The sequence below is a fragment of the Syngnathus leptorhynchus genome, chromosome 12, assembly GCF_054491065.1.
Source record: "Syngnathus leptorhynchus isolate UIUO chromosome 12, UIUO_Slep, whole genome shotgun sequence".
Lineage (NCBI taxonomy): Eukaryota > Metazoa > Chordata > Actinopteri > Syngnathiformes > Syngnathidae > Syngnathus > Syngnathus leptorhynchus.
In genome coordinates this window covers 7,233,816-7,261,377 of record NC_141206.1, presented here as the reverse complement: position 1 = coordinate 7,261,377, position 27,562 = coordinate 7,233,816, and the positions used below count along the sequence as shown (strand labels likewise).

The 27,562-nt window shown below is 45.1% G+C and overlaps 3 protein-coding genes across 3 annotated transcripts; 1 reads left to right on the top strand and 2 right to left on the bottom strand.

Moving 5' to 3' along the window:
- Window positions 1–166: 166 nt before the first annotated feature.
- ermp1 (endoplasmic reticulum metallopeptidase 1) lies at window positions 167–11,129 on the bottom strand. The gene is made up of 16 exons (XM_085926856.1): window positions 10,904–11,129; window positions 9,210–9,632; window positions 7,824–8,131; window positions 6,740–6,867; window positions 6,548–6,653; window positions 6,265–6,411; window positions 5,972–6,064; window positions 4,692–4,904; window positions 4,287–4,507; window positions 3,260–3,434; window positions 2,991–3,181; window positions 2,766–2,918; window positions 2,439–2,644; window positions 2,252–2,367; window positions 2,026–2,189; window positions 167–1,903 (listed from the first exon to the last, which is right to left on the bottom strand). Exons 2-16 carry the CDS (start codon window positions 9,491–9,493, stop codon window positions 1,721–1,723), a joined length of 2,688 nt encoding a protein of 895 aa, XP_085782982.1. The 5' UTR covers window positions 9,494–9,632; window positions 10,904–11,129; the 3' UTR covers window positions 167–1,720.
- Window positions 10,825–13,363, top strand: oaz1b (ornithine decarboxylase antizyme 1b). The gene is given in 6 exon segments (XM_085926858.1): window positions 10,825–11,141; window positions 11,962–12,016; window positions 12,018–12,104; window positions 12,192–12,364; window positions 12,437–12,522; window positions 12,609–13,363. Coding segments are annotated over 6 exon segments (657 nt in total). The 5' UTR covers window positions 10,825–11,016; the 3' UTR covers window positions 12,740–13,363.
- uhrf2 (ubiquitin like with PHD and ring finger domains 2) lies at window positions 12,953–27,542 on the bottom strand. Its single transcript, XM_085926855.1, has 16 exons — window positions 27,174–27,542; window positions 20,601–21,002; window positions 20,157–20,443; window positions 19,364–19,582; window positions 19,174–19,283; window positions 18,695–18,881; window positions 18,391–18,514; window positions 17,886–17,993; window positions 17,714–17,818; window positions 17,511–17,617; window positions 17,278–17,440; window positions 17,068–17,205; window positions 16,703–16,967; window positions 16,315–16,463; window positions 16,154–16,252; window positions 12,953–15,828 (listed from the first exon to the last, which is right to left on the bottom strand). Exons 1-16 carry the CDS (start codon window positions 27,324–27,326, stop codon window positions 15,682–15,684), a joined length of 2,763 nt encoding a protein of 920 aa, XP_085782981.1. The 5' UTR covers window positions 27,327–27,542; the 3' UTR covers window positions 12,953–15,681.
- Window positions 27,543–27,562: the final 20 nt, after the last annotated feature.

The following is a 27,562-nucleotide window of genomic DNA, read 5'->3' as shown; positions in this document are numbered from 1 at the left end:
TTTTGAAATAGAAATGCTTTAATTTGCACCTGTCAAAGTCACTTGCCACTGCAGCGTTAAAAACACGTTGAACACAGTAATTTTATAACTTGATGTAACCTAAAAAAAAGATCACATATCCAAAATAAATTATTAATGTGGTGGAAAATAAATTGTGACACAAGAATTTATTGATTTTTTTATTAATTACAAGTGCTCGTTTCATTCAAGCTTTATCATGTAAAATCATCCAAGTATTAACAACGCGACAATCCCAACAGTCCATCGCCACTCAAAACTGCTTTTTTTGTAACCATAAAACAAAAACAAACAGCAGTTAGAGGTAAAGTGTCAAATCCATCACACACACACACGCTGAAAAAAAAGTGTAAATTGGGGTACAGCGAAGGGGGCATGGAAAAGGTTATGGAAGGAATGAGAGCAAAAGGTAAACAAAGATAAATACCAAAAGTGGCTTTAAGATGAGTTATAACTTGAAATAAAATAAAAAAACATTAAGACATTCTGACATGGCTCCCACATCGTACTTTGTGTTCATTTTCCTCAATGATGCGCCACGAAGATGAGATTTTATGACTTTAAATGGCCATTGCAGCACTTTATAAACCTTAAAGGCTCTTGAAGCAAACTAAATTCACTTAGATGTCATTTGAGGACCACATTTCTAGTCCAAAGTCATCATAAAAACAAAAAAGGCATAAATATTAAATTATCTGCTTTAACCGTTCATTTGACTTTCAATTAGTCTTGTGTAGTCAAACTTATGTGATAGAGAACAAAAATGTTGGGACACGCCACCCGCTTTTTGGCCTACCACCCCCGTCCCAATACTTTTGTCCTCAGTGTCTGCCATTTTGGCAGTCATACTGCTCAGAGGGTGACAGAGTGCAAACAATCTCAGTCGTGTTTGTGATGTGTTTTTGTGTGCGTGAATCATTGTGTTAAGAGTGCGTTTGTTTTTAAGAAATGTGTTTTTGTGTTCTCTGTGTGCTTTTGCATGCCCATGAGTGTGAGTCTACTGTGATTCTGATTTGAACCCTAATTAAAAGTCATCCTGTTTGTGCAAACGATATTTTGCAACCCTGCTCCATGATTATGATGATTGTGATGATCATCCTCGATAACTAGCAACTGCGTGGTTGGTTTTTCCGACCTTGACATTTCAAAGATGACAACAAACACAAATGTGGATTTCACAGCTTGATATTTTTCGGAACTTCCAGGCACTCGTTTCTGCGTGATTTAGCTTTCGTTAGCTTCAATGCTAACTTCATCCAGTGGTGAGGGGACAAAAGTGGGAGGTGAGGGGGAAAAAAAAAAAAAAAGTTTCCAGTATCAAAAATGACTTGAAATCATAGTGGAGGAGAGGTAGCACCATCATCAACATGCTCGTTCATTTTAAACCCTAACCTTGCATTTAAGCCCCAATTCAAAACTGCAAAATTTTGTCTCAATCTGAATCGGACCACATTTTGAAATCGTCATCAGTTTAACAATGTTAAGTGCAGTGCTGATAGTAGACTGTATGAAAAGGAGAGGTAGCATGTTAGCATATGAAGGGGGAAGGGGTTGCGGGGAGAAAAAAGGCACCACAGATTTGAGATCAACAAAACAAAAGCGTTTGCTCCGACTTGCTACTGACACAGTGATGCTGGGGGTCTCAGGCTGTGTGTGTCGTGTGTGCGTGGGTGTAAAGGCATGGAGAACCAGTGTCGGTGCCTCAGTATTGGTACAAGTCGTACGTGCTGACCCAGAAGGAGGGGAAGGCCCACGAGGGGAACTGGCTCAGGACTTCCTCCAGCCGAGGCGTCGTCTTGTCCTCCCCAAAGAAGTAGTGGGTGGAGATGGCCACCGAGATCATCCCCTCGGGCCCCGACGCCGACCGGGATGACTCGCTGGGCGGCTGCAAAGCAACGAGGCCACACTCGAGTTGATTAGCTACTGTGTAGCATGCTAGCTAGGACGATTGATTCGCTTCGTGTGACAGTGGCTTGGAATGTAGTCGACGAATACTGTGAGCGCTACCTGTATTTCAAACCAGAACGTCCATGTGGGCGCATCCAGGCCGTGCGAGTAGAAGACAAAGTATTCCCCGCTTAAGTCAAACTGTGGCCTGCCGTCTCCAAAGGACCATGAGGACAGACTCGCTCCGTGATGAGGCATCAAGTAGAGAGACATGTGGCTGGGCCCTGCGCGGCGCATCAAATGAGATGCGGCGAGGCGGAGGCGGGGTTACAGGGATGCGACCTACCGTTGACGTTGAATGTCATCTTAATGGTCCCCCAGCCGGTCTCCTCCTTGGACACTAGGCGGAAGTCCACCGGGAAGCTTGGAGACACATCGGGAGCGGGGAGGTACCAGTTCTTCCTGCCGAGAAGCGGCAGGCGTTAAAAGGACAAGATGGCGGCGAGGGGGCTTCAGCAGGCGAGGAGACGTACTTGGTGAGGAAATTAACGGGCAGAAACCAGGGGAAGCCGCAGAAGGGGCGGTGGTCGTGGCAAGGAGGTGAGCGCACGCCGTCGTGTATCTGGGGCACGTGCGGCGTGATGTGTTGCATGCCCGTGTAGTCGAAGCTGTTGATCCACACGCCGGAATCGCGCGCCTCCACCTGGCCGCGCACGTCGTAGAAGGTGCGCGTCGTGTGCTGGGGAGCAAGAGAGAGCAAAGGTGAGCTTGGAACCAGAATCCTAATTTGAACATTTGATTTGAAATTGTAACCTTGTCTTGATACCGCAACCGGTCTAGAAAGCCAACTTTTTGCGTACCTGTAGGAAGATCCTCTTGGGGTGCGGGCTATCAGGACTTCCCGAATAAGGGAAGAAGATCCCGCTGGACACCAGCAGGAAGACCAGCGCGAAGACAGAGCCCAGACCGGCAAGAATCCACTTGGTGCTCCTCACCAAGTAGACAAAGTGAAGCTGCCGTCGCAATAGGAGTCACAAAATCTGTCATGGAAGCGGTTGCGCACAAAAAAATCGGCGGATACTCACGAAAAAGGAGGAGAGGAAAACGGTGGCGATGGTAAACAAGGTGGCCAGCACCACCTCGGGGGGGATCTCGGTGCCGCTGCGGCCCATGATGGGCGTGAAGATCTCAAAGACCACCCAAATGAGGAACATGACGTGCAGGTAGGGCAAAGCCAAGCCCACCAGGTAGAGGACGCTATACTTGAGCGACGCTCCTGCAGCAATCACAAAACAAACTCTCGTCAGGACGGATGTGACCGTCGGTCGCGGCGAGGCGTAGAAACGTGACCGGCCTCTATTCTTGAACTCGTTGGCGAGCAGGAGCTTGGTGAGCAGCGGGAAGGCCACCATGAGCATGGGGACGTAGGCCGAGCACAGCCCGCGCTGGGTCATCCACAGCAGGCTGCAGCACCATAGTAGCAAGCTCACGTCCAAGTAGAGCTCGCCCAGCTCCACCATGCGAACGCCCTGAAACCAAAACGCTTGTTATTTACGCTAGCGCTGCATTTAGTTGAGTCTTCACAATTAAATCCCATTTTAGATCTTTGGTTCCAAGCATGACATGTGGTCCAAAAAGTTCAAGGGGGGGGGGGCATGATACTTTTGCAAGACATTTTATATTAGTTCTTTCAATATAAGGTAATATTTTTAATTGGTTGTTTATTTTTTGGGGTTGGTCAGGGGAGCTAAACAAAAGTGTTTCCACCAGTAAGTCTCCAGAGTGGATGAAGGAGAACTCATGACCTCACACTTCCTGAAAGGAAGTCCTTAAACTCAACACTAACATATTTAAAAAAACAATAAAAAAACCAATGTGGGGGTAAAAAAAACAACACACTTTTGTGTTTTCGATGACATTTCAACAAGTGTTTTTGGCAGTTTAGTCTTCTTCACTTGAATGGAACAGCACATTCTAGAGAAGTTGTCTGGTTCCCTGGAGCAAACATTTTTTAGCGCCACATGTAACCTTCAATGGAGCACTTGTTTATTGTCTGGATGCACGCGCGCACACACACACACACACACTCACACTCACACTGACACACACACACACACACAGACAATGAACGTCACTGTTCTGCCCTCAGTGCGATGAAGAGGACGCTTTATCAAGCGATAACTAATGTGACCTGATGGAAATCTCAGTGGCAATGAAGAACTCAAAATTCAACCACTGTAGCATTGAGGATTCCTAAGCTGGACTCCAATTGGGCCACATTTAGTTTCCTGTTTTCTTCATGATTTAAGATCACCAATAAAGTAAACAAAATAAAATATTTGAAGTTATCTATGTCTTGTAAATTCCTCTTTGTTGCTCACCCTGTAGTAGAGGTTCTTGGCCAGGGTGTGCACCAGCACCATCTTGCCGGTGGCCACGGAACCGTAAAGGACCACAGCGGCGTAGAAATGGGTGTACCAGAACATGGAGCGGCCCAGCAGGGTCACCAGAACGGCCACGATCAGAACCGACAGGAAAGCAACCACCCAGCCCAGCAGCGTCACACCTGTGGCACAGGCCAGATCTCGAACGTAGCGCCCGCCTGTGGTGTGGATGATGGAAGCAATTCATGGAGAAGAAGAAAAAAAAAAAGTTTCATGATCTTGTTGGTAAATCACGACTAAAAATCACTGTCAATTGTCAGAAATGGAAATGAGCCTAAGTTGTTTTTCTGGCTCGGCTCAGGGCCCGGAACAATAATAATTCAAGTGTTATTTGAAACCCACCGCGGTTGCCTGGCCGGGAAGCTTTCCTGACCAGGTAGATGAAGGTTGCCACGGCGACCATGTAGTTAAGGATGGTGCCGACGCGGGCCGGGTACGCCACTACGGCCACGCCCAGCACGTCGAAGAACACCATGTTGCCGTGGCGATACTCGGAGGAGTCGGCCAGTTCCTCAGACATGAGTAGATGCTTGAGGACGGCCAGGATGTTGTCACCTAGGGATGAGTTTCCAAAACATTTCTTCAAAGATACTTTTATTACAAAAGAAAAGAACTTTGCACCTTCTCTACTGCCATCTTTGCTCTTAAAAGTGTCATCTCATCAATCACTAAACACTTTTACTACCTTGATATTGTCACAAAGCTAAATAAGGCAACCAGAATATTAAAAGCAGCTGTGGGCAAACACGACGAAAACACAAACCAGGTTGTTGAAAACGGGCATATTATGACAAATCAAGCTGTTATTGAAAAAAAATTAATCACTTAAATTAACTAATTTTAAGGGGCAGATTAAATACATTTCTGCCCAACCCTGTTGTGAGGTTTCTATGACGTGAAGTCTTTTTTTTCCCCCTCATATTTGAAGCACTGTTAACTGCATGCTTAAATGCTTAAAAGGACAACAAACACCCGAGCGAGACAATGCATTTATTGTTCTCACTGGCGCCATTTGTGTTGCTGGAAAGTTCAGTTTCTTTTTTTTTGGAGTATGTGAAGGCTTACTGCTTACTCCAACTTGCAGAGCAGCCTGCTTCATGCCAACCTAAAAATATCACGACTACACATTCTCCCTCCCTCCCTCCCTCCCTCCCTCCCTCCCTCCCTCCCTCCCTCCCTCTCCCTCTCTCCCTCTCCCTCTCTAATAATTCATGTCTTTTACAGAAAAGATAGGCAGAGCATCTGCCATTTTTTTTTATTTTTTTTTGTGCTGATAGACCGGATTGTCTGCTAGGTGGAGCGCAATTTTTCAAGCAGCATGAGGGCAGGTAATGGAGTGCATCTGTGGCAGATCGGCTGGCTACGTGTGCATCTTTTAACGCCTCGCCTGCCAAATAATGAGATAAGAAAAGCGCTGAACGGTATAAAACAAAAAAAACGCTCTCGCAGAGAAGCCATGTCCTGTGTGCTCTGCTTCGTTTATTTTAAGGCAGCAGCTGTGCCTTTATAATTACCGTAACATCTATCTTTGTTTCCGTTGGCCTGACTGTGGAGTTTCAAATTGTTCACTTTACTGAAGAGCAGCAATGAGTGATCGGAATAAATATGCTCTGGGGGAATACCTGCTCTCTGTATGGAGCCCGTGAGGATTCTATCGGCGGTGTCGTACTTGGTGTGATAGATGAAACCGTTCTCGATGAACGCCAGGTCAATGCCTGCGGAAACAGAAATAAAAAAGCATATTCAAATATAGATTAAAAAAAAAAACATCTGGCATAAATATCCAGTTAGCACTTGCAGGATCAAAATTGTATCGCACCTATTTCCAGACATCAACATAATAAAAATAAAAAATAAAACCATTATTAATAAAATTATGATATGAAAATGAAAAGAAATAATTTGATGTGGATACCTGGAATGTTACCAAAGTCTCGGTAGATACGGAAGTCAGTGTCGGAGGGGATGATGCCGCTTTGAAAGACCTCCTGGCCCACCACGGAGGCAAAGGGGTGTTTGGCGGCATGCACGTACGCTTGGACCAGCCACGGGTTCTCCGGACCTGTCGGAGTCAAATGCAAAAGGAGACGCTCGGGGGAATTTAATACGTTGCTGTTAAGTTTGTTTCCCTACTTGATGCGATATTTGTCAAATGGGACATGGGATAAAACGTGCGTGAGGGCAAGTGAGTGGATTACCTGTCTGGAAAACGACCTCCTTGCCGCCGACGCCTGCGGCCTCCAAGTTAATAAAGGCTCTCACCTGTTTGGCCCACGGATGTTGAGTGATGAACCCGTGACTGGCCTATGCAGACCAGACAAAAAAAAAACCATCTGTTAAAAAAAACAAAAAAAAACAGGTACACATCAACAGGCTGGATCCTACGTTACCTGTAGGACATTTTCTTCCGCCCCGTTAAAGAGGAAGATAACACCGTGGCGAAGAGAAGTGGACTGGTTGGCGAGCGAGTGGAGGACTTCCAGCATGACGGCGCAGCTCACGGCGTCGTCGCTCGCACCTGAAGACAAAAAGAGAATGGGGAAAATGTCAACTTTGGAACACCGTCCATTTGTTTGCTGGATTGTTTCAGGTTACGAAAATAACAATCGATCCGGGGGGGGGGGGGGGGGCAGTCATTTCGAAACAGATTGGCTTCGGCAACGCCAAAGGGCAGTTTGCAGTGACCTTGCAAAAAGAATATAAACAACATGGAAATAAAAGGAAGGAGGCCGCGTGTGAAAACATGACAGGAATGCGTTGACCTGCTGGAGCTCCCGCTCCGGTTGCATTGTGTTGATGATGGTGAGAGAAGAGAGGCGGGGAAAAGAACAAGGCATGTGATGCCAAACGTTTCTGTTAGTGTTGAGGCTCAACATTGCTCAGGAATAATTTTTTCTTTCTTTTTTGTTAAAGACCAAATCATGTGCTCTGGCTTTGCGGATTGAAGGTTTTGTAATTTGCGTGTCTGTCTGGGCTGCTGCCACCATCCCTCATGTGAGCGACATTAACCCCCCCCCCCCAAAAGATTTCAAACCCGCAACCCTGCCGACCAAAACTAGCCCAGTGTCTTTGCCTCCATTGTTCACCGTTAGGTCAGGAAATAGTATGTCGTCAAGGCTTGTGCCACTTCCTGCTCCACACCTTAACGATTTCCCTTTCTTGACTGAGTGAATAACAAAAAAAAAACAACATTCCTTGAAAGAGAAGTCAATTTGGAAAAAAAAAAAAGCTTAAAAAAAACACACACACACACAACACCTATCTTGCTTGAACCAACCGGTTTTGAAGTCAAACTGTAGTTTAGATCAGATGGCGTGCAAATTCCTTAAGTTAGAAATCTAAAAAAAAAAAATATATATCAAAAAAATGTTTTTGATCACCTAATGGCAGCGCTACTGTTTTTACTCAGACATAATGCGCGTCAAATAAACATGCACCCGCTGTAATCTAAATCTCGGGGGAACATTTTTATACCTGGACTGTTAGCCACAGAGTCAAAGTGGCAGTTAGCCAGCATGAGATGCTCGGCGCCACCTTTGGGCTCCAGGCGGACCACAACGTTGGTGATGCGGTCGTAAAAGCTGGTGAAGCCGCCCAGGAAGTCGATGGAGAAGGAGCCGGTGGGCCGTTGCACTTCTACGCTGAGTTGAAGGTGCGGGCCCCGCTCGGTCGTCATGCGAACTTTCTCTATCTGCTCTAGTAGGTAGTCCACCGTCAACACCTCGTTCTCGTGGCTGCCCACCGGCCGCGGTCCCACGCTGGTGATGCGCTCCAGGTGCTGCCTGAATACAGAGAGATATGTTCATTCTGAACTAACGTGATTATTTAAGGAGTGCCACAGGTGTCTGTTCTATGCCCCTTTTTGTGTGTGTCTATTATCAGGGTATCTTTATTGCCTTGACATGTCTGCTTTTGACACATCATAAAACTGAATTGTGTCAAGTATCAAAGACAACATTGAGACATAGGCAACAAGTGTTGAATTAATTCAAATGTGAGTTTTCACGGGAAGAAAGTGGCCAACACCGTAACGGCTAATCTTGTTTGGGCCAGAACTTTGGACAGCTGACCTCCAGTTTGCCAGTGTGGTATCATAATCCTTGTCGCTCCAGAAAGAATCCTTTCTTTACTGTCACATGGCTCCAAAGCCTGCTTTACAACACAGTGACCCAACGCTATGATAAAAAAAATTAAAAGGAAGGTCGGTTATCAAAATAAAATCAATTTGGTTGGGGATGTGAGAGTTTAAAAAACCTTGCGGTGGATTATTGTTAGTCTGGAAATCCAGACTCAATAGTCACAAGATCATTTCTGAGGCGGGAAAAAACCTAATCGTAAAAAAACGGAATGAACCAATCAGAAAAAAACGGACGTACACTGGAATACAATGTACACGACAAGATATTTTGAATGGTACGGCATTTACTACATCTTGCTAAAATTGCCATTATTTCCAAATATACCAAATAACACATTTTGTGCACTACATTACCCATCAAATTATGTGTTTATTAGTGATTAATTAAAAAAAAAGTCGTGCTTGGGTGTAAAAAATGTGATTAGGGTTACTATTACTAGCAAAGAATAAACTTAGGTACACTTGCAAGGCTTTAATCAAAGTAGCTGTCTTAGAATTAGATAAGGCAACATGTTCTTGATGTCCATGAACTTTGCAATGGTTTGAAACAAAGTTTTATCCACCCACGTTTGAGTGTTGTTCGTTTGTCAACAAAATACCTGCATGTCACTGTACTTTGCAGGCGCTTTTTGAATGCGGGTCAGACTGGAGGAAAGGTTAGCCGGACCGTTAGCCACCATAACAGGGTGAACACAGCTACTTGGCCGGCTCACGGAACTCACCTGGCTCTCTCCGCGTTAAAATCCTCACTTGGCTTCCCTATGACGAGCTGCTGGAGGGACAATTGAACGAGTCCCCACAGAAGGAAAATAAACACGCACACCAGGGAAGTTGCCAGACCCTCTCGGAGCAGGTACAAGCTCACGTCGGGCTTTCTCTTCGGCTCACTAACGCTACCGTCACTCCAACCGTTGTTGTCCTCCCCGGAGGTCCCATGGGCTTGCGATACATAACTGTGCGTCCCGAATGGTGGCTTTATTCTCCGGACGGCAGTGTCGCTCTCCATTGTAAGAGCCAGCGGTACATCAGCAGCAAGCGTCGCTCCCAGGCGTCGCTGCCTTTCTTTCTTTTTTTTCTTCCACCTTCCGGGATAGCGGACGGGAAGCTAGGAGGGACAAACTGCGTATGGGGCGGGCCGACGTGATCTGTCACCATAAAAACAAACAAAAACGAGACAAAGCTAACAACTGATTATAGTGACATTATATTACTCGTCTAACTACGTTTACACATATATGCACACGGTGATAAACGTTTTGCGCTTCTTTTTTTATCTGATTTTCGCCTTTCTTCCACGATGACAGAAAGCGAGGAGGGACAAGTGTCCTGTGGGCGGACCCGTCACAAAAAATAGCAATAATTGAATTGTTCATTGTGTGATTTAACGTTCTCTTTAAATGTTTGGCAAGAGTCCTCTCTGTTCCTTTTTTTTTTTAAATATAAATATGTTGAGTATTTGTGTTTTCATTGAATGTTTGTCTAATAATATTAACATGACATTTGGAGAGGAGATCAGCTATTTAGAGGTAACCTAAAGATGAGAATACTATTCGCATATAGAATAAACATTAGATACACTTTGACAGCTGTCTAGATTATGTGCTGTACAGTATATAACAAATAATTAACCCACAGCGTGTAGTCTATTAAACATTTTGATAAATGTAATTGTATTGCACATAGAAACTTGAAATACATAGTAAATGATAATTTAATAGACATTTCCAGCGGTTAGTCACAACTGTACTTGTATAAAGGTTTATTAATGCCTATAATTATTGACATTTTTTAACCTAATATTTTTTCACAATTGTGCAGTCCTTCGAGTGAAAATTGTTATATTTGATGTTTACACCGCTAACAGCAATGATTTACATGAACTGGATGGAGGCTAATTGGCCCATCTTCCGCTTTTGTTTTCGACCCTAGTACTTTTCCATTTAACGTAGCCTAGCATTTAGCTTACGGCTCAGTGTCAATGGCGTACTACGATGTTTCCCGAACGAAATTGTACGCGATAGGACCTTGTCACAAACTTAACATAATTATTGATATTCGTTTTTGTGACTCTATTATCTGTCAAAAAGATGGTCTTTCTGTCGTAGGATAAATTGCCCACGCACATATTAGCAACGTTAGCATTTGACGTTTTGGTCAACGGAGGGTGATGTAGATACACCACTAGGTGACGTCATCTGAATCCTCTTTTTCTTAAAAAAATAAAAGCTTTATATTAGTAAAATGGCATAATGTTCATGTCACAACAAACATAATAATTGGAGAAACGCTTTTAAATGATTGTCTGAGGTTTGGACAGCGGCACAAATATACATTTCAGCCGTATTAATAGGTCGAGGTCACTTAATTTTGACGTCGCCGAGCTTCAAACGGAAGTGTGTCAACGTTCACTGGGTACCTTGACTTGTCGTCGCTCAAACAAGCTGCCTTCAACTTGCTCCGTCACACATCAACAGAGCATAGCAGGAGAGAGATCAGTAGTTGGCCCGTCGTGTCTCTACCCGAGGCCGGATGGTAAAATCCAACCTCCAGCGGATCCTAAACAGTCATTGCTTTGCTCGCGAAAAGGAAGGAAAAACACAGCCTCTCACTACCATGGCGGATTTGAGTAGCGGTATTTGTGATATAATTGCAAAGTAAGTAAGCAAGAAAGCTAGCGATGCTAATCGCTGTGTGGGGGAGGGGTGGTTAGAAACCACTCATTTGAAAATAAAATCTTATTAACAATACGGAATATTATAGTTCCAGTATTTCGTAACCTATTTTTATTTCTATTTGAAGATCAGACCGTGTTAACAAAGTGACACGTTAAATGAGGGATTTTTGGCCTAGCATTTGTTAATTCGCCAAGACAATATGCGTAAACAGCTCATGTTAGCGACTTAGCGTCACCGACCAGCAGGTAAAGCTAGTTATTAGAATAGTAGTAAAATTGGTATCGATTATGAAATTCTGCTTCAATGTGGCGTTTTATGACATTCAAGTATAACATGTCACTAGTATCCTGCCAGAGAGTAATACGTGCGTTTCAACCCACTTCCTCGCTTAGCATAAATGCGTCACTACACGTGTAATAATGGGCAACTCTATAACCCCGGGTTAATTACCATGTGACGTTGTCATTTTTATGAAAGCAGTAAAATGTTCCGGGTCACGTCTGTCTCGTGAGTGGTGTCAGGTTGCAACTGTTATGTAACATACGGTCCCGTTTCAAGTTAACATCTTATTACGTAATGACGTCTCCTGGGTCCCACCAGCGTACACCTAGCGTCACAGTGCGTAATGACGTAACACCGGCTCACTCTTCTTACGCTTAGCATGTAGCATCACGCTCAATATATGGTAGCAAGTGAGAGTTTTTTTTATATCGCAGTGGTTTTGCATTTAATTATGATTATTTAAAGATTTCCAATTTGGTTCCAATGCTAACCCTGCTTCTCTGTTCCTGCCTTCTAGTCTGTCCATGCACTGTAGTAGTAGTACCCGCGGCCCGGGGCCTCTGTGGTGCTCCTGATGCCCCTCTCCCACCCCTGAAGATCCCAGGTGGGCGAGGGAATGGTACACGGGATCACGCTCCTGCAGCTCGGTTGCTCCACTCAGTAAGTCTGCCTGTCCTCTCAAAAGATGACGTAGAAGGATTTCAACCCCCCCACCCCCACCCCTCCTCGTCTCCTCCTTCCCTCCAGGACCTGAAGTTGACCGTTAGTGAGGAGCCGGCGAGCAGCGGTTGCCCTAGGATACTCCACTTCCAAAGTCATCTCACCGTCACTAAGGCGGTTCAATGGGACGCTGTCGTGAGCAGCAGCGCTCTCTTTGTGGAGATACCTCTTGAACCGCTGCCTGAAGGCAGCAAGGAGAGGTGAGCCTTCCAGACGATTTCTATAGCGCCGATCAATATCCTTATTTTGTTACAATTCTATTCCGTGTACAGCTTTGCAGCTCTGCTCGAATACGCTGAAGAACATCTGAAAGTGGCCAGCGTGTTTGCCTGCTTCTACAAGAACAGGGATGATCGTGGTATGTATACACAACAGGCATCAAACCGAACCCCCCCCCCCCCCCCCCCCTCCACCACCACAATAATCTTATTTCCCATTTTGTAGCCAAGCTGGTGCGTACCTTCAGTTTCCTGGGCTTTGAGATAGTGAAACCGGGCCACGCCCTCGTCCCGCCTCGACCCGACGTTCTCTTCATGGCCTACAATTTTGACAGGGACTCTTCCGACGAGGAGTAGACTCCCCTCACTCACCCCCTCCATTCTGGCTCTTTTCCTCCTTTGTTTTGTGTTTGTTAATCTCTCAAGTTCCCCTTTGAGCATCAAGTTTGGGTAAGAGTGAAAGAGGTTTGCCTTTGGCTTGCTTTAGTGTTGTTAGATGTGATTATAGCTCTGCTTTGTTTACCCAAGGAGTCGTTTAGTTTGGATGTACAACACACAAAGGTCATCGGGGTTTTTGTTTTTTTTACACTCTGGTACTGGGGCAATGAAATGGCTGTTGTGTTTGAATTATTCAGGGGGACCATTAGTGTAGCACTAATATCTATTTGTTTAAAACCCCATTTATTGGTACTTAATAGCCACACCATTTCAGTGAAGGCATTTTGAGCATGTAAAGTGAACAGTGAACGAGAATTACTTAAAGGGCTTTATTTTATTTTACGCTTTGTTTTGATGTAAATCTCATGACAGTATATTCATATTTTGATTTCTGGATGGTATGAGGGGCACAAAAAGCTGTGATGTTATGATTTGACTGATTTTTGAATCTGCATTCCTGTTTTGTTAAATGTTCACCTGGCAAACACAGTGCAACTGTACCTATTGTACTTCTCTTATAATAAAACAAAATCCCTAAATCTATTCCATTGGTTCATTTGAATGACTGCTTTTCATAACATTTGTACCTCACTTGAAGATTATTTATAATTATTATAATTGGATCAGTATTTTATTGTAAAATAAATATTGCATATACATGTAGTCTGCTATCAAAGAAAGAATACTTTCTCGAATCCAAATATTTAATAGGTACATAAGTATTATGACATGTATAAAACAAGAAACAATGGAACCCCTCGTCAAACAGGCGAATGCGCTCGGCAAAAGAAAGATTTAAGTTGGAGGGAACGCAACTAAAAACCTATGGAGAGAAAGATCAGATATTGTCGAAGACTTACAGAAAAGAAAAGTGACTCGATTCTTCAGTAGAGTGCAATAGTCATTAAAAAGAGAAAGAAACGACACAGCACTAAAGCCAAGCGTCAACAAGACGTCTAAAAAGGGTTTTTTTAGCACTGTAGGTTCACATACGGAAGGAAGTCACTGCAGGAAGGAGCGCTATTTAGTTTGCCACAAACAAAACGAATCATTAATGCACATCACAGTTCGCCTTAAAAAGACCATTTAGAATTGCATGTTATGAAAAAAGAACGTCAACAACAACAAACAAAAACCTGAATGAACAGAAGCGAGGACGACGTCAGCACATACGTGACAAGCCCACCAGGGGGAAAAAAATAAAATAAAAATATTGCATGACTAGAAAACGTGTCACGTGATCAGTATTGAGGTGAACATTTGAAACTCTGCCAACCGTCAACATTTGAATGCACCACACCAGGGATGAAACTGGAAACTATTTGAGACGTCTACTTTTGGAGAAAAAAATTTTTCCATTCAATTGAAGCATACAGTAAAAGACAAGTTAACATTTTAGCAGTGCAAAAAAAAATTCCATCTGTCAAAATAAATTTACATTTCCTCAAATGCAGTGATACCGTAAGCCTCCACTGTGCCTGCTTCGTCTGGGTTGCCTAGCAACAAAAAGTGGCCTTGAGTTATAATTCAAGGCAGTTTGGCTATCCAGGAGGACTGCTACTCATGTCCGTGAAATGTTTATAAGCCCCTGCTGAACGGCCTTCGTTGCTCCGTGTTGATGTTTTTACAAAAAAAAGGACGTATGCAAGCTTATTAGCAGCTAGCATAACGCAGCTAGCATGACGTGACAAACAAGTGCTTCCTCGACATTTTTCTTGTACATAAATGCTTGTTATCTCTTTAGGGGTCGCTAATATTATATACTAAATGTTTGTCGGGGGTGGGTGGTTGTACTGAAAAATTTAAATCGAGGTCAACGAGGGTATCATCAAAGACCCATCAAATGGGGTGTGTCATCAAAGACACACGTCAAATATGTCAACCGGGCGTATCGCACAAGAGACATCAATGGGGTATTGCCAGGTGGTTGACCTGGGCGCAAAATCAAAGACACGTCCAACGGCAGTGTCGATTGGGCATGTCGTCAAAGACGTTCGTGGGCCGCATCATTTAAGATGCAAGACCAAGGGGAATCTTGTCAAAGACACAGTCAGGTTGTCATCAAAGACATCCTTTCAAAACAGTTGGGCATGACATCCAACATCAATTGGCTGCGTCTTCAAACAAATGTTGACCCAGGCACACGGGGGAAAAAAAAAAAAAAATGATGACACCCGTGAAATACATATTAATAGGGCGAAGAGTCAAAAAGACATCAAGATGTATCGGCAAAGACGCATCAATACGATGCATCGATGGGTTCCGTTATCGGAGCTGTGTCAATCATGATCAAAGTGCGTGGGGCGGTCCATGGATGGTACACGTAAATGCAGGTTGGCAGGTAGAAGACACGTACTAAATTTCCTCAAATAGTGGCCTTCGCTCGACTAAACTCCTCCCTCTAAAAAAAAAAAAAAAAATTCCACATACTCTGCAGTCGAGTATTATTGTAGTATCGTTGTAGAGTATCTAAGTGTGTGTGTGTGTGTGTGTGTGTGTGCGTGTGTGGTGGGCTTGCGATTGTGTGCGTACGTGCGTTCAAGTCCTTGGTGTAAAATCTCAGGCTGGTGAGGTTTATGGAGAAAACGGATGAGGTCGGAAACCTACTGAGGTGCTTTGTGTGCTCAATGATTGTATCTATGAAATGGCTGTGTGACGCAATATACATTTGCCCATTGGACGAAGTGCAATGCATCTTTAAAGTGGAGATCTCAACAGTTTACTGGATGTAAGTGTGTGTGTGTGTGTGTGTGTGTGTGTGTGTGTGTGTGTGTGTGTGTGTGTGTGTGTGTGTGTGTGTGTGTGTGTGTGTGCGTGCGTGTGTGTGTATACACGCCTTCTGGTTTACAGCGACCAGAATCTCATCGGCCCTTTGTGTAGCCGGGAAAGAACTGGTCCAGCAGAACCTGTAGAGTCTTGTTTTGTGTCATGACGTAGTCTTTGCCCAGGTCGTGGCGGCAGGCGGGGCAAGTGTACACCTCGGCCCGGAACGAGCGCTGGAGGCACGTCTAAGTACACGGAAGATATGATATTATTCTTGAGAAATCCACAAAAAGACTTTGATTTGAACATTTGTAAAAAGTGTTTCAAATAAAATGAATTGAAACTGAAAATTAAAACATGTGAACATAATTTGTAAAAAAGCGTTTAAAATTAAATGAATTGCAATAGAAATAAAAATGGAACAAAAGTGGTAAGAGTTTAAAAATACAATTTATTTAAAAAAATAATAATAGAAAATAAAGTTGCCAGGTTTACCCTGGGGGGGGGGGGTAAGAGTTTGAATGTGATTGGTCAAATTGAAATATTTTGGACAGCACTTGACTGTTTTACCTTGCAAACGTTGTGCGAGCAGACGGTGGTGACGGGCTGGAAGGCCAGCTCCTGGCAGCAAACGCACATGAAGATCTGTTCCATCTTGCGCAGGAAGTTCTCCAAAAGCACATCAAGAAACATTAGTTTCATTTTTGCAGAGATAACAAGAAAGAACTTACTGGTCCCTCTGTAAGATGTCCCAGCGCCTCGTCCCACAGCTTCTTGTTGGCCGTGTCCTCTCCGATCAACTGCTGCTGCTGCTCCGACAGAACGAAAGCCTCCTCCACCTTCACGCGCTTTGAGGGCGGCTCAGACGCTGGTGTCCAATCTGGATGGGTGAGGGGGAAAAAAATAATAATAATACAAATAAAAAGTAAATGACAAACGCAATGTCAATTACTCTGTTCCCTTGTCACACCAGCAGAGGGCAGCAATAATCCATAGCATCCTCAAATAATGGCGTTGCAAAATCAAATAATTCGCAGTTTAGGAAATAAAAATAAAAACGGTGGACTTAATCAATTTAAAAAAAGAAATCAAATCTTCCATGAAGAAACCGCCACCCACCAGAGTCCTTGCTGGTTTTCTGATTGCCGTTACTCTGCGGCGCCTCCTCCTCGTCCTCTTCCACGGCCGCCATCAGATGCTCGTATTCTTCGTCCTCCTCTTCCACCGCCTTCTCCATCTTGTGTTCCTTCCGCGGCCGGCCCCTCCCCCTCCCCCTACCTCGCCCCCGCCCAGAGTGGTGCTTACTCCGCCCGCCGCGACCGGGCCGTGCGACGGCCTCCTTCTTTGACTTATTCGCCATGACCGCCTGGTAGCCTGGCGGGTACTGCACACACACACACACACACAGACATGGCCAGCGATGGGGAAGTAACTAGGTAGAAATACTTCAAATATATTTTTCAGGTGGACTTGCCGGGTCTAACCTGGATCATGAGACCCAATTTCTTGATTCTCTCCAGTCCTTCTGGGGTCCAGGGTGCTGGTTCCAGATCGTCCCGTCTGAGCAGGTACCTCCACACCAAGTAGCCGCACTTGCCGATTTCCGGCCAATATTTCACCACCTAAAATCAAATCCAACAGTATCTAACATGTGATCGGTGAAAACGAAAACAAGAGGCGTCAACTTCCTTGACCTTGTAGATGCCGTCGTAGCGGTTTCCCTCTTCGGGGGCATATTTGCTGATGCGGCGACCTTTGGAGCTGCGCACCACTCTCACCGGCTTCCCGGCCCGCCAGTTCCGGGACTCGGCTCCGTCTTTATCGTTGAGCGGGGCGTCGCAGTTCAACGCCAAAGCTCTGCAAATACACCGAATCTTTACGTGCAAAGATCCAGAGCTACTTTCAAGCTATGGACGGGAAACCTAACCTGTTCATGTGGGTCAACGTCTGGTCAAACGAGTGCTCTCCAATGCGTTTGTTTCCCGAAAGGTCACGACCTCCGCTGCCCGTGTATGTGAATTCATCTCCCCGGTCCTAAAGCGGGTCCAAGTGACACAAGTCAGATTTATTTTTTCTGGGGGGACATTGATTGGCATCCGCAATTCAATCAGCGTTAAACACACGACCCACCACTTCATCCTCGAAGCCCCCCGCCAGCACCAGCGAATAGGAGCCGTCGTTACTGCGACCGTGAATCCCGCCGACGTGCGGCCTGTGAACGCCTGCCTCGCTCACCTGAGAGTACAAAGAAAATGAAAGGTGCCCCCCGTGGTTTCCGCCCGGCAACCATATGGCAGCCAACCTGAACTCGGAATTTCCACGTGGTTCCCACGGGAACGCCGGGAATGGGTCCGTAGTGGTTGGAGGGAACAATGGTGCACTCCTTGGTACGTCCCACACAGGCCATGCCCTAAAGAGAACAGCATAAGAGCAATTAAAATGACCTGGACAAAAATATTGGGACACCTCTTTATTCATCCACTTTCAATAGCGACTTAACTGTGTGTATTTCTATCAAAGCGACAATTCTGGACAATGCTTGCTATGATGAAGTCATGGCTGCTAAATGGGCCCACATAACACTCATAAGCTGAGCTGTTTTGAATTAGCCCACAGACGGAATGTTCCAAAGAAAGAAAGAAAGAAAGGAGGTATTTTCCCCATGACATGTCCAGGAAAGTGTCTCGGTCACGCTAAGCGCCATTTAACTCGTTACCGTAGAAGGTGAAGTGAAAAAAAGAACTCACCCAAAAATAGTCGTCTTTTTTTTTTTACACCATCGATTGTGGCAGCAATTTTCCGCTTACCTTGCCCCAGTCTCGTTGACTCTCGGTTGTGGCCGACGGCATTTTGGCTCTCTTCTTGCTGGCCTTGAGCTTTTCCCCGGCTTTGACCACTTCACTTGTGTCATTCTTACAGGTGGGACAGTACCTGGCGGCAAAACAAGGGAGGAGGGTTACACGGTGATGTCATCTCGTAGCGCTTACAAAACAAGGGGAGCTATAAATAGAAACATGGAAGGCGGGGTCAGGGGGTGGTGATCTTCCTGCTTTTTGAGACACCACATGGGATTAGATCACAGCATTTTTTTTTTTGGGTGAGAAGACTCACCAGTCCTCGTCATCGGGGATAGTGGCCAGCGGCGGGTTGAGGCAGTAGATGTGGAAGGCCATGTTGCACTCGTCGCAGAGCAGCTGCATGTGAGCGTCCTGCTTGCCTCCGCACACGCAGCATGAGCAAAAGCGACACTCGGCGTCCGGGTCGGCTTTGCAGTGTTTGCACTCCGGCCCGCTCTTTCCTTAAATCCACACGGACCATTATTATTGACCATCTCCCACCTATAAATCTGCTTCTAATTAGGGCTCATTCAAAATGGCAACTTCAAAACAAAATGGCTGACTTCCTGTTTGATTTCTGAGAGTCTTTTGGGCCAATCTACTGTTGTTCACTTGTCTAGAATGCCTGCTTCAAATAGACGCTCTTTTGGATAAACTAAATTTAAAAAAAAAATCATTATTAAATATTAAAATTAATTTTTATCGGCCACATGCAAGTTGAGAGTGTTGTCGCTGTGGCTTCACGGGGCATACTTTTAAATTGTCCATCTGCAGCTGACAACGCCGGAGCCCCTGGTTTCTCCAGCTGGTAGATTTCATCCAAGAAATGAATTTTACAATCCCCAATGACATTGCTGGGACCCCTAGAAAAGGGTAAGACACAAAAAACAATCAGAAGATTGTCAAGGAGCTAAAGAAGCGAGTGGACCCTCAAGACCCTCACCCCAGAAGAATCTTGACTCGGAGCTCCTTGTTAGTGCGAGAGGCCTGATTGAGGGTCTGAATTTCGGCGTCGAACCAGAAGCCCCTCTCCTCCGGCGTCTCCATGTTGTAGTTGACAAACACATGCATGCCCACCATGAGTTGGTCCCAGCGCAGCAGGGTACGGGCGCGTGGCCGTATGTTGACCGCTCGCATCTCCACCAGACCGTTCTCGGGGTAGCTGGCAGAAGACCAAAATGGAAAGAACAAATTATATAACATTCGAGGTCAATTTTTTATTTTAGGGATTTTTAATTGCCTTTTAAAAATGGAGAATAAGTAAGTCTATACACTCGATCGGCGTTCACAACGTACGAGCCGTGCAAAAGGCGGCCATGTTTTAACGACGACGCGTTTGCGGCAATTACAGACAAAAGCCGGAGGAGCGGCGAGAGAAAAAGTAATGCTCCCGAGAACGCGGGGGTAACCATGGAAACGCCAGCTTGCAGAATTAATTTGACAGGAATAAAAAAAAAAAAAAAGAGCTTCCTGCCAGATACGAGTCCAATTTGTGTGCTGCCGTAGCTGAAGCACTCGTGCGTTTTTTATCGCCGTCCGCGATTTCCCACTGCGCCGCAACATCTTGCATGACGTATTCTTTGCCACCGAAGAGGAACGCAAGCTCATTATCTCACTAGCAGGTAACAAAGCTCTTAATCCAGAAGCCATCCATTATGATTTTTTTCAAATCACTCATGAACATTACATTTTGAAATTTGTACACGTTTGTTTACAAAATCCATCAAGCCACTTACTCCTCATATTTAATGTGATAGATGAGGTCCTCTTCAACGGATTCCGTCTGCGACGTGGAAGCTCCGTTGCTCTCCGAGTTTAACGTGTTATTCCTGACAGTGTCCGTGCTTTGGCCCGGGCCGAGGGGCTGCTGCCCCTGCTCGCCCTCCAGCTTTCCATTAGTCCTTTTAGGGGGCCGTCCCACCTTGTTTTTGATGGGTCCTTTTGGGGCGCGGGTCACATTTTCTACGCAGGCTTCAAACCAGGCGCCCACGGTCACGTCCCTGCAGTCTACTAGCTCATTAATCTGGAGGGGATAAAGTGATAGCGAATGTTCAAATCAATCTGAGACCTGCAAAACAATAAGAATCCAATGGGGGGAGGCGGTGTCCCCATGCCCCCCCCCTCTAGCTCCGCTAGTGCTCCGTACATAATTACACTGCAAAACAAATAAGTCGACTTACTTTGTACTTCCCGATTCCCGGGTCCACTAGCGTGTTCTTACTGGATGTCGGCGGTTGGGTGTCGCACGGGGGACTCGAAGGCTTGATGCCATTTTTGGTGCTAGCTGAGTTATTCGGGGCGATGGCGTCCGGCTTACTCTCGTCGGCAGTCTCGGCAGTGTCGCTGCGGTCATTGTCTTTATCGGGGGAAGTTTCCATAGCAGCAGGGGAGACCGGAGCGGGGCGGTCGGGGCTTTCGGCCCGAGGGACTACGGAGGCCGGGGCAGGGGTGGAAGTGCACGCCACGCTGGGGGGGTCCTTGGCCAGGGGGCTGTCCGGAGGGTCTGTTTGTGAGCGAATCAGCAGCTGGACAATATCATTGAGACCCACGTTGTAGTCAAACAGTGTCTGTCCATCTTCCATCTTGTAAAAAAAACAAAAACACACATCAATTTTTCCCAATGTGGTTCAGCAGCCATGTTGGATTTGTGATTTTTGTCGTTAATCTATTCACGACGGTGCCGAAACTAATCGCCGAAGCGTATGACAAGAAACGCTTTGACCGTAACCCCGTGAAAACGATAACGCCCGAGGAGCCGCCGTCGTCACACCAAAAACAGCGAGCAGTCTGTCAAGGACAAAGAGGGTACGGCGTCTACATTCGATCATCGCTCTCTGGAGCTTACAGAAGGCGTTAGTACGCTTCGACAAGCACACCGGTGACATCTAAGGACGTGGCTGAATGCGTTGGAAAATAATCCAGCGTTCCATATTGCTACTGATGAGAAACATACGCGTTTGAGAAAATCAAAGTGAAGAGATGCAGAAGGGCATATCCCGTGCTCCTTTTTTTTTTTTTTTTTGCCGAAAATGTTATGAGGGGGAGAAACCGTGGGTTGCCATGACGACCAAATGAGAGCAGGCCCGATATGCTACCCCCACCCGCCCCCTATCTACGATGAACCTGAATGTGTAAAGAATCAAAACTAACATCCGCCTTTTTTTTTTTTTTTTTTGGCAGACTTTGCAGAACGTACTTCATTACATTGACCGCTTACTCGGGTATCGGCCAGCTAGCGCGACTCATTACAGGCGGCAGCCATTTATCTCCAGGTTCATTGTGTGTCGGCGAGCCGAGCGAAGCCGCCGCCGCCGTCCTTCCAGGAAGAGACCATTCGAAGCCTTAGTGAGTCGGGCAGGGGTGGAGGCGTGCACCCCCTCCCTCCCCCCATCCGGGTTTTAATCGTCTGATGAATTTAGCCTCGGTCTTCCATTCACGTCCCCGTTTCACCTTCAGCGGTTAACCGCATTGAAAACACGGGCGAGGTTTTTCAGAAGAAAACCCGCCGCGGAATTGCATCTCGGCAGCTCTCCCTTTCCCCCCCCCCCCCAGCGACTTCATTACCGCAGGCGCAATCTGTGACAGCCCGGTTTTCCAATCACCAGCCCGCTCAACGGTCGACAACACAAAGACACCCGTGGCGTCGAAAAAAATGCACGTCCAGATTTCTCCTCGTGTGACGGAGCCATAGCGTGACCGTGATCCGGCCATGGGTATCTTCTATCATAAATAATGCAGTAGAACACAAACACACGTTGCCTCTGGTATCCTCATTTTATGACTCAGTCCAATGTCACGCAGTGTTCCACTCGGGAACGTCGGATTCTAACGAAGGTTTTGGACGGACTCGAGACACTTGACTTAAGGAAAAGGCTGTAATAAACCACAGCGCAAGGCAACCATGTGTGTGTGTGTGTGTGTGTGTGTGTTTAGTGGAATGAAACAAGCCCTTCTCTCCACAGGGCTAATTTCTCTTCAGTTATTTTTTGCAGGCAGCTTTTCAAACGGCGTGTTACTCATTGTAGCGGGTACCAAAGAAGAATATCAGACAGAAGCTCAAACGGAGACAAGTGAAAAACGACCTGCGGCTCACGTCAAAAACAACCCCCGCCATCCCCGGAAAAAAAAAAAAAAAAAAAAAGCACTTCCTGCTGTGTACGACGAGACCGAGGAGAATTTTTTTTGTCGAATTTGAACTGGTGTTACATGATCCTATTTGTAAAGGTTCTGAGAACGACACAGAAGGGACACATTGAGGGAAATTGACTTTTTAAAATGCAAAGTGGTTTAAATGTGTGTGTTTGCCAGAGGTTTGTCTCCAATGAGAACACCCAGGCCGTGATCAATAGACTTTGAAGAGAGTGCAGGACAGCGACTGGAGTGTTGTTTTCCGAAAGGATTTAATGGTGTGAAACCAGAGCTTCCCCACACGGTGTTGGCGGCTATCCGAAGCGATTTTCGCTTTCGCCCTCCAACCCCTAGCCTGTCTCGGCGAAGAGTGAGTAAAATAGGTCACATTTCCCCAAAACAATGGCGCAGTGCCAATTCACGCCAAAGGGCTTCTATCCTAGAAGGACTGGTTCAACAGTTAATGATACTTGAACCAACGTTCGTAAAAAAAAAGACGATAAACACACAATAAAATCGCTTGGAAAAAAACCCAAATCGACAATACAGGCAACGTTTTCAGAACATCTTTTTTTTTTATTACTCAAATTCATTGTGCAATAAATAAATAGATTAATAAATTTAAATAAGCAAATTTCCTTGTTAGCGTTATAGTTGATCGTGAAATATAAAGCTGTAAAAGTGAATTCATTAATCGACAACTAATCGATTATCAAATTAATCGACAATTATAGTACGAATCAAGTAATCGTTTATAGACTTTTCTTCAACTTATAATGATCCAAATCCACTAATGTCACCCTCTCAACAGTAATTATTCTTTTTTTGTGTAGTAGTCATTCATGGAATTGACGGAATAACCGATAAATAATCGATTCTGAAAATATTCGATAGTGGCAGCCCTAATGAAATGCAAAAGACATTTTTTAACGTAAATGTAAAAATGAGCTAACCAGCGCAGAGTGGCTAGAGCTTTTCCTGAACCTGGAAGCCATTACGACACTTTTCCATTCCACACGGAGGTCAAGCGGCAGAAGAGACAACATTGTATTTCGACTTGAGAGCTTGCTTTGTAGTTGGAGACGAGAAACCGTGTGCAAAGACTCCTCCTGTCTTTGTCTGGTGACTGTCCATGAAGCGTACAAGTCCGAACACGCGCGGCTGCATCAAACTGCCCAAAGTGGGGCCATCGAAATATCCGTGCGTGTGCAATAATCAAAACCGAAGCCTTAAGTAGGTCACGGCAACAGCGCGCGCGTGTGTATGCGCAAATTTGTGTGTTAAGCTTTTCCTACGTGCCAACAATAGAAAACGGCTCACGTTGGTAAAGCAAGAAACATGTGGAACCGTTTAATAAACAAGCCAACCTTTTTTTTTTTTTATTATTCTTATAAATGATCTTAACTGAAAGGCCGCGTGGGCGTGGAGGTAGCAAGGCCGCTTGGACAACAGAAAGTGTGTGCGTGCCTATGTGGCGTGAAAAACGGCAACACGAGATGCCGCAAAGGCAAACACGAGTAGCGCGGCGGCAAATAAAAGACAAAAAAAAGCGAGGGAAAGACTTGCGATGGTGTCGAGAACCCGTGGCGCCTGCAGCGAGCTGAAGCGGGCGTGTGTCTGTGTGTGTGTGTGTGTGAGTGTGGCGGTGGGGGTAAACAAGACGCCATTTTGGAAAGGAATTAAGACAGAGCTTTTCCCGTGCACGGGAGGGCACCATGCAGCTCACGTTGGACTGGGTGTCGCTGGCTCATTCCACGCATTACTTAGCGCTCGGAAATCCCCGAATCAACCCTGCCTGCTCATTTTCCAGCTAGACGGAGGAGGAAGTGCGGGATTTTGCAGTAGCGCAGGCCTAGCCGTCGCCAGCATGGCCAGTAACAACCCCCCCCCCAACCCACAACTGCTTTGTGACATAACCCGGCTAATAATTAAACCGCGGGACAACCGCATGTCTTTTAACGACGTCTATGTTTTTTTGGGGCTATGCAGTATACAGAAAGCTCACTATTTTCGAAGGTTAAGGACAAAAAGCTGCCGTATATGACAAAAAAACACAAACTGAATTTTTTTTTTATGTACATATTTATTCATTTTATTTATTTATATAGCATCATTAATGTAGCATTTTTGTATGTATCTATTTTATTTATTTATAGAATGTCGTGATTTTTTTGTTGTTGAAATTTTAAAAGGTGACGTGATAAAGCCACAGATTTGTTCGCCTAATTGTTTCCAATCTGACTTGTGATTTTTGGAGACTATCATTTGGGAGAATTTTGTCTTTATTATTTCATCTCTGTGTCAGGCAACAAACAGCAGAGTGGAATTATACGTAGGCCACAGTCACCATTTCCTTCATTGGAACCCGATTCCAAAACAGGAAATTGTATGTTAGTCAGTTTCATTCATAAAGGACATTCTTTGCTAGTGATACGCATGTGACTGCAGGAAGTAGCACTCGGATGTAAACAATGAGAGTCCACGCACTGAAAGGTCACTTTCTGTGTCGACCATTGATAATAATTCTGTCGATTTGCACAATTTTGAATTCAACCGTATCTTTAACATGATAAAGCAATTAAACAAATAAATATGGAATCATTTTATGAATGATTAGTTACGGATTCATCGATCAATCATTGCATCTCTGAAATGAGCAAGTATATACGATGAGGCTTGAAAAATTGTGACGCTTTCCTAAGTTGCGAGCCGTTGCCTGCTGAATGCGTGAAAACGTGCGGCCGATCTTTTCTATGCCTGCATTCCTCCACGTTTGAGCCACGAGAGCACTGCCTATCCGCTTAAAGTCTCTCTCGGCGAGAGGTTTTCAATCGCCACCGGCTAGCTTGCAAGCTAACAGGCCTAGTAATAAGAACTAAGTAACTTCCTTTTGCACCGGATAACCACTGATGCGAACAAAGGCGTGCAAGTTAGTGGGGGGATGGGAGCCACTCGCCAACGTGCGTCAATGGGCGCCATTTTATCCATGTTAAAAAAAAAAAAAAAGGCAAGGTGAGAAACAGTTTAATGATACATCTCCTCAATTTACTACCACATTCGCAGTCTTCCTAATCCCTCAAATTACAAAAGGATCTCTCAATTTACTTTACAGCGTCTTTAAGTACATTATCGAATACAATATAGAAAAAGTAGAAATAAAATGGCTGTTCTCTAATTGACACCTAACTAATAGACCCCTGGTGTTGTGCAGTTATGTAGATAAATCCCCCCGGCCACGATCCAACGCACTAAAATACGATATATCAACCTCATTTAGCTACGTGACACTAAATAAAATCCGATTGAGAGCTAATGTTGTTGCCAACGAGTGTGTTTGAGAGCTGTGTGCAGATTTTATGACACATAACAATGTGCTAGTAAAATTATGAAAGCTCTGAAGAGCTGTCATAAAATAGCTGATGTTGTTGTGTTGTTGTTTTTTTCCGTATTGGCTTCAGTCAAAACAGAAGTGAAGATGGGAAAGTCAACAAAATATCCTTGCGGAAATGTTTTAAATGCGGAATACACAGCATACAAGTTCTGATGCTCTAGTAGGCTTTTCCTGTGATTTGAGTTTTTAATGTGGTGACAGAAGAAATACGACTAGTTTCTCAAGGCGCTCACCAGGTCCAAACTAACAGGTCAGCGTGAGATAGTGAGTGTGCCCGAAAGTTTACACCTCGTGGGTCAGAGTCTCTGGGCAAGATGACCTGATCTGGCGCAATGGTTTCTTTTTGTACAAATGCACAAGTTGAATCAAATAAATTATGTTGGTCTCATTTTTACGTCACGTAAAACTGTCCATTGATCATGGTTGTAGACTTTTTTAATTCATTCACTAATTGACTGCAAAATTTCTCTGGATGTTCAAACATTCACTCTTTGAGTGGTCATTTAATTTCACACTATGAAAAAAAAAGCAACCAAGACCTTTCGAACTAACACACGATTATTTGCCAATGTGTAAATCTGCTGCAGTACGGCACCAATTACTGCAGAGGACTTACTCAATATCAGATAGGTTTGCTTTTTGCCTTAAGTATCGGTGGTTAGTATCGACAGCTTCCACCAGTAACTGTTACCTTAAATCAGTACCTGTCCATTCCTAAAAAAAAAAAATTTTAAAAATCAATTGTACTTACAGTAAGTGCTCTTTATAACTTTTTTTTTTTTTTACTTTTATAAAGACAGTTCACTCAAGTCTCCGTTCTTGTACTTAAGCACAGAGGGTGAATACGTTTTCCACCTGTGTTTCAATCATGCAAACATCAAATGGGAAAGACCTCAGTGGATGCTAACATGTGCAAAGAGCGTTGGAGAAGTGGGTGGTGCTCTCCTTCCTCTCTCTCTCTCAGTCTACCGCGTCAATGTAAACAAACATGTCCACGGCGCATATTGTGTGTGCAGAGGGACTCCCCAAAACAACGACGTGACCGAGAGGACCATTCTTGAAAACGGGGAAAGAGAGAGAGGAGAGAGCGAGAGGGGTTGTTCTTGCGCAACAGCTATTGGCGAATTCCTATCAAAACAGGAAGCCATGGAGCCACTGTCACTAGTTTGTAACAACATGAAAATACATTTGTGTAAAAGATGAGTGTTGCGTGATGAGCACGGGCACCCCTTACCTGCTTGCCCCGGTAGAAGAGGCGCTGTTGCTGCGGGCTCACATTGAAGATGTCCCGTATTTTCACGCGGAGGGTTTCGATTTTGGTCAGCCTGGAGAGATCGTCCACGGTTCGGGTCTCCTTCCCGTCTATGGTGCGGACCTGGATCCACATCGTCGCGCCACCCCCTGTTTTTAATACGTCTCGACAAAAACGAGCGGTTGAATGTTATTCTGTGAAGAATGTTGATTTCTTAAAAAGGGGCGCGGTGGTTCAGACGGACACAATCCGAGTCTCCATCGCGCTTTTTCCGCAGCAGAGGCAAAAAACATCGGCCGGAGGACTAGTGTGTGCTGTGGCTCGTGCGGATGGTGTTCCACATGAGGTCGCGGCGCCAAGCGAGTCTCGCG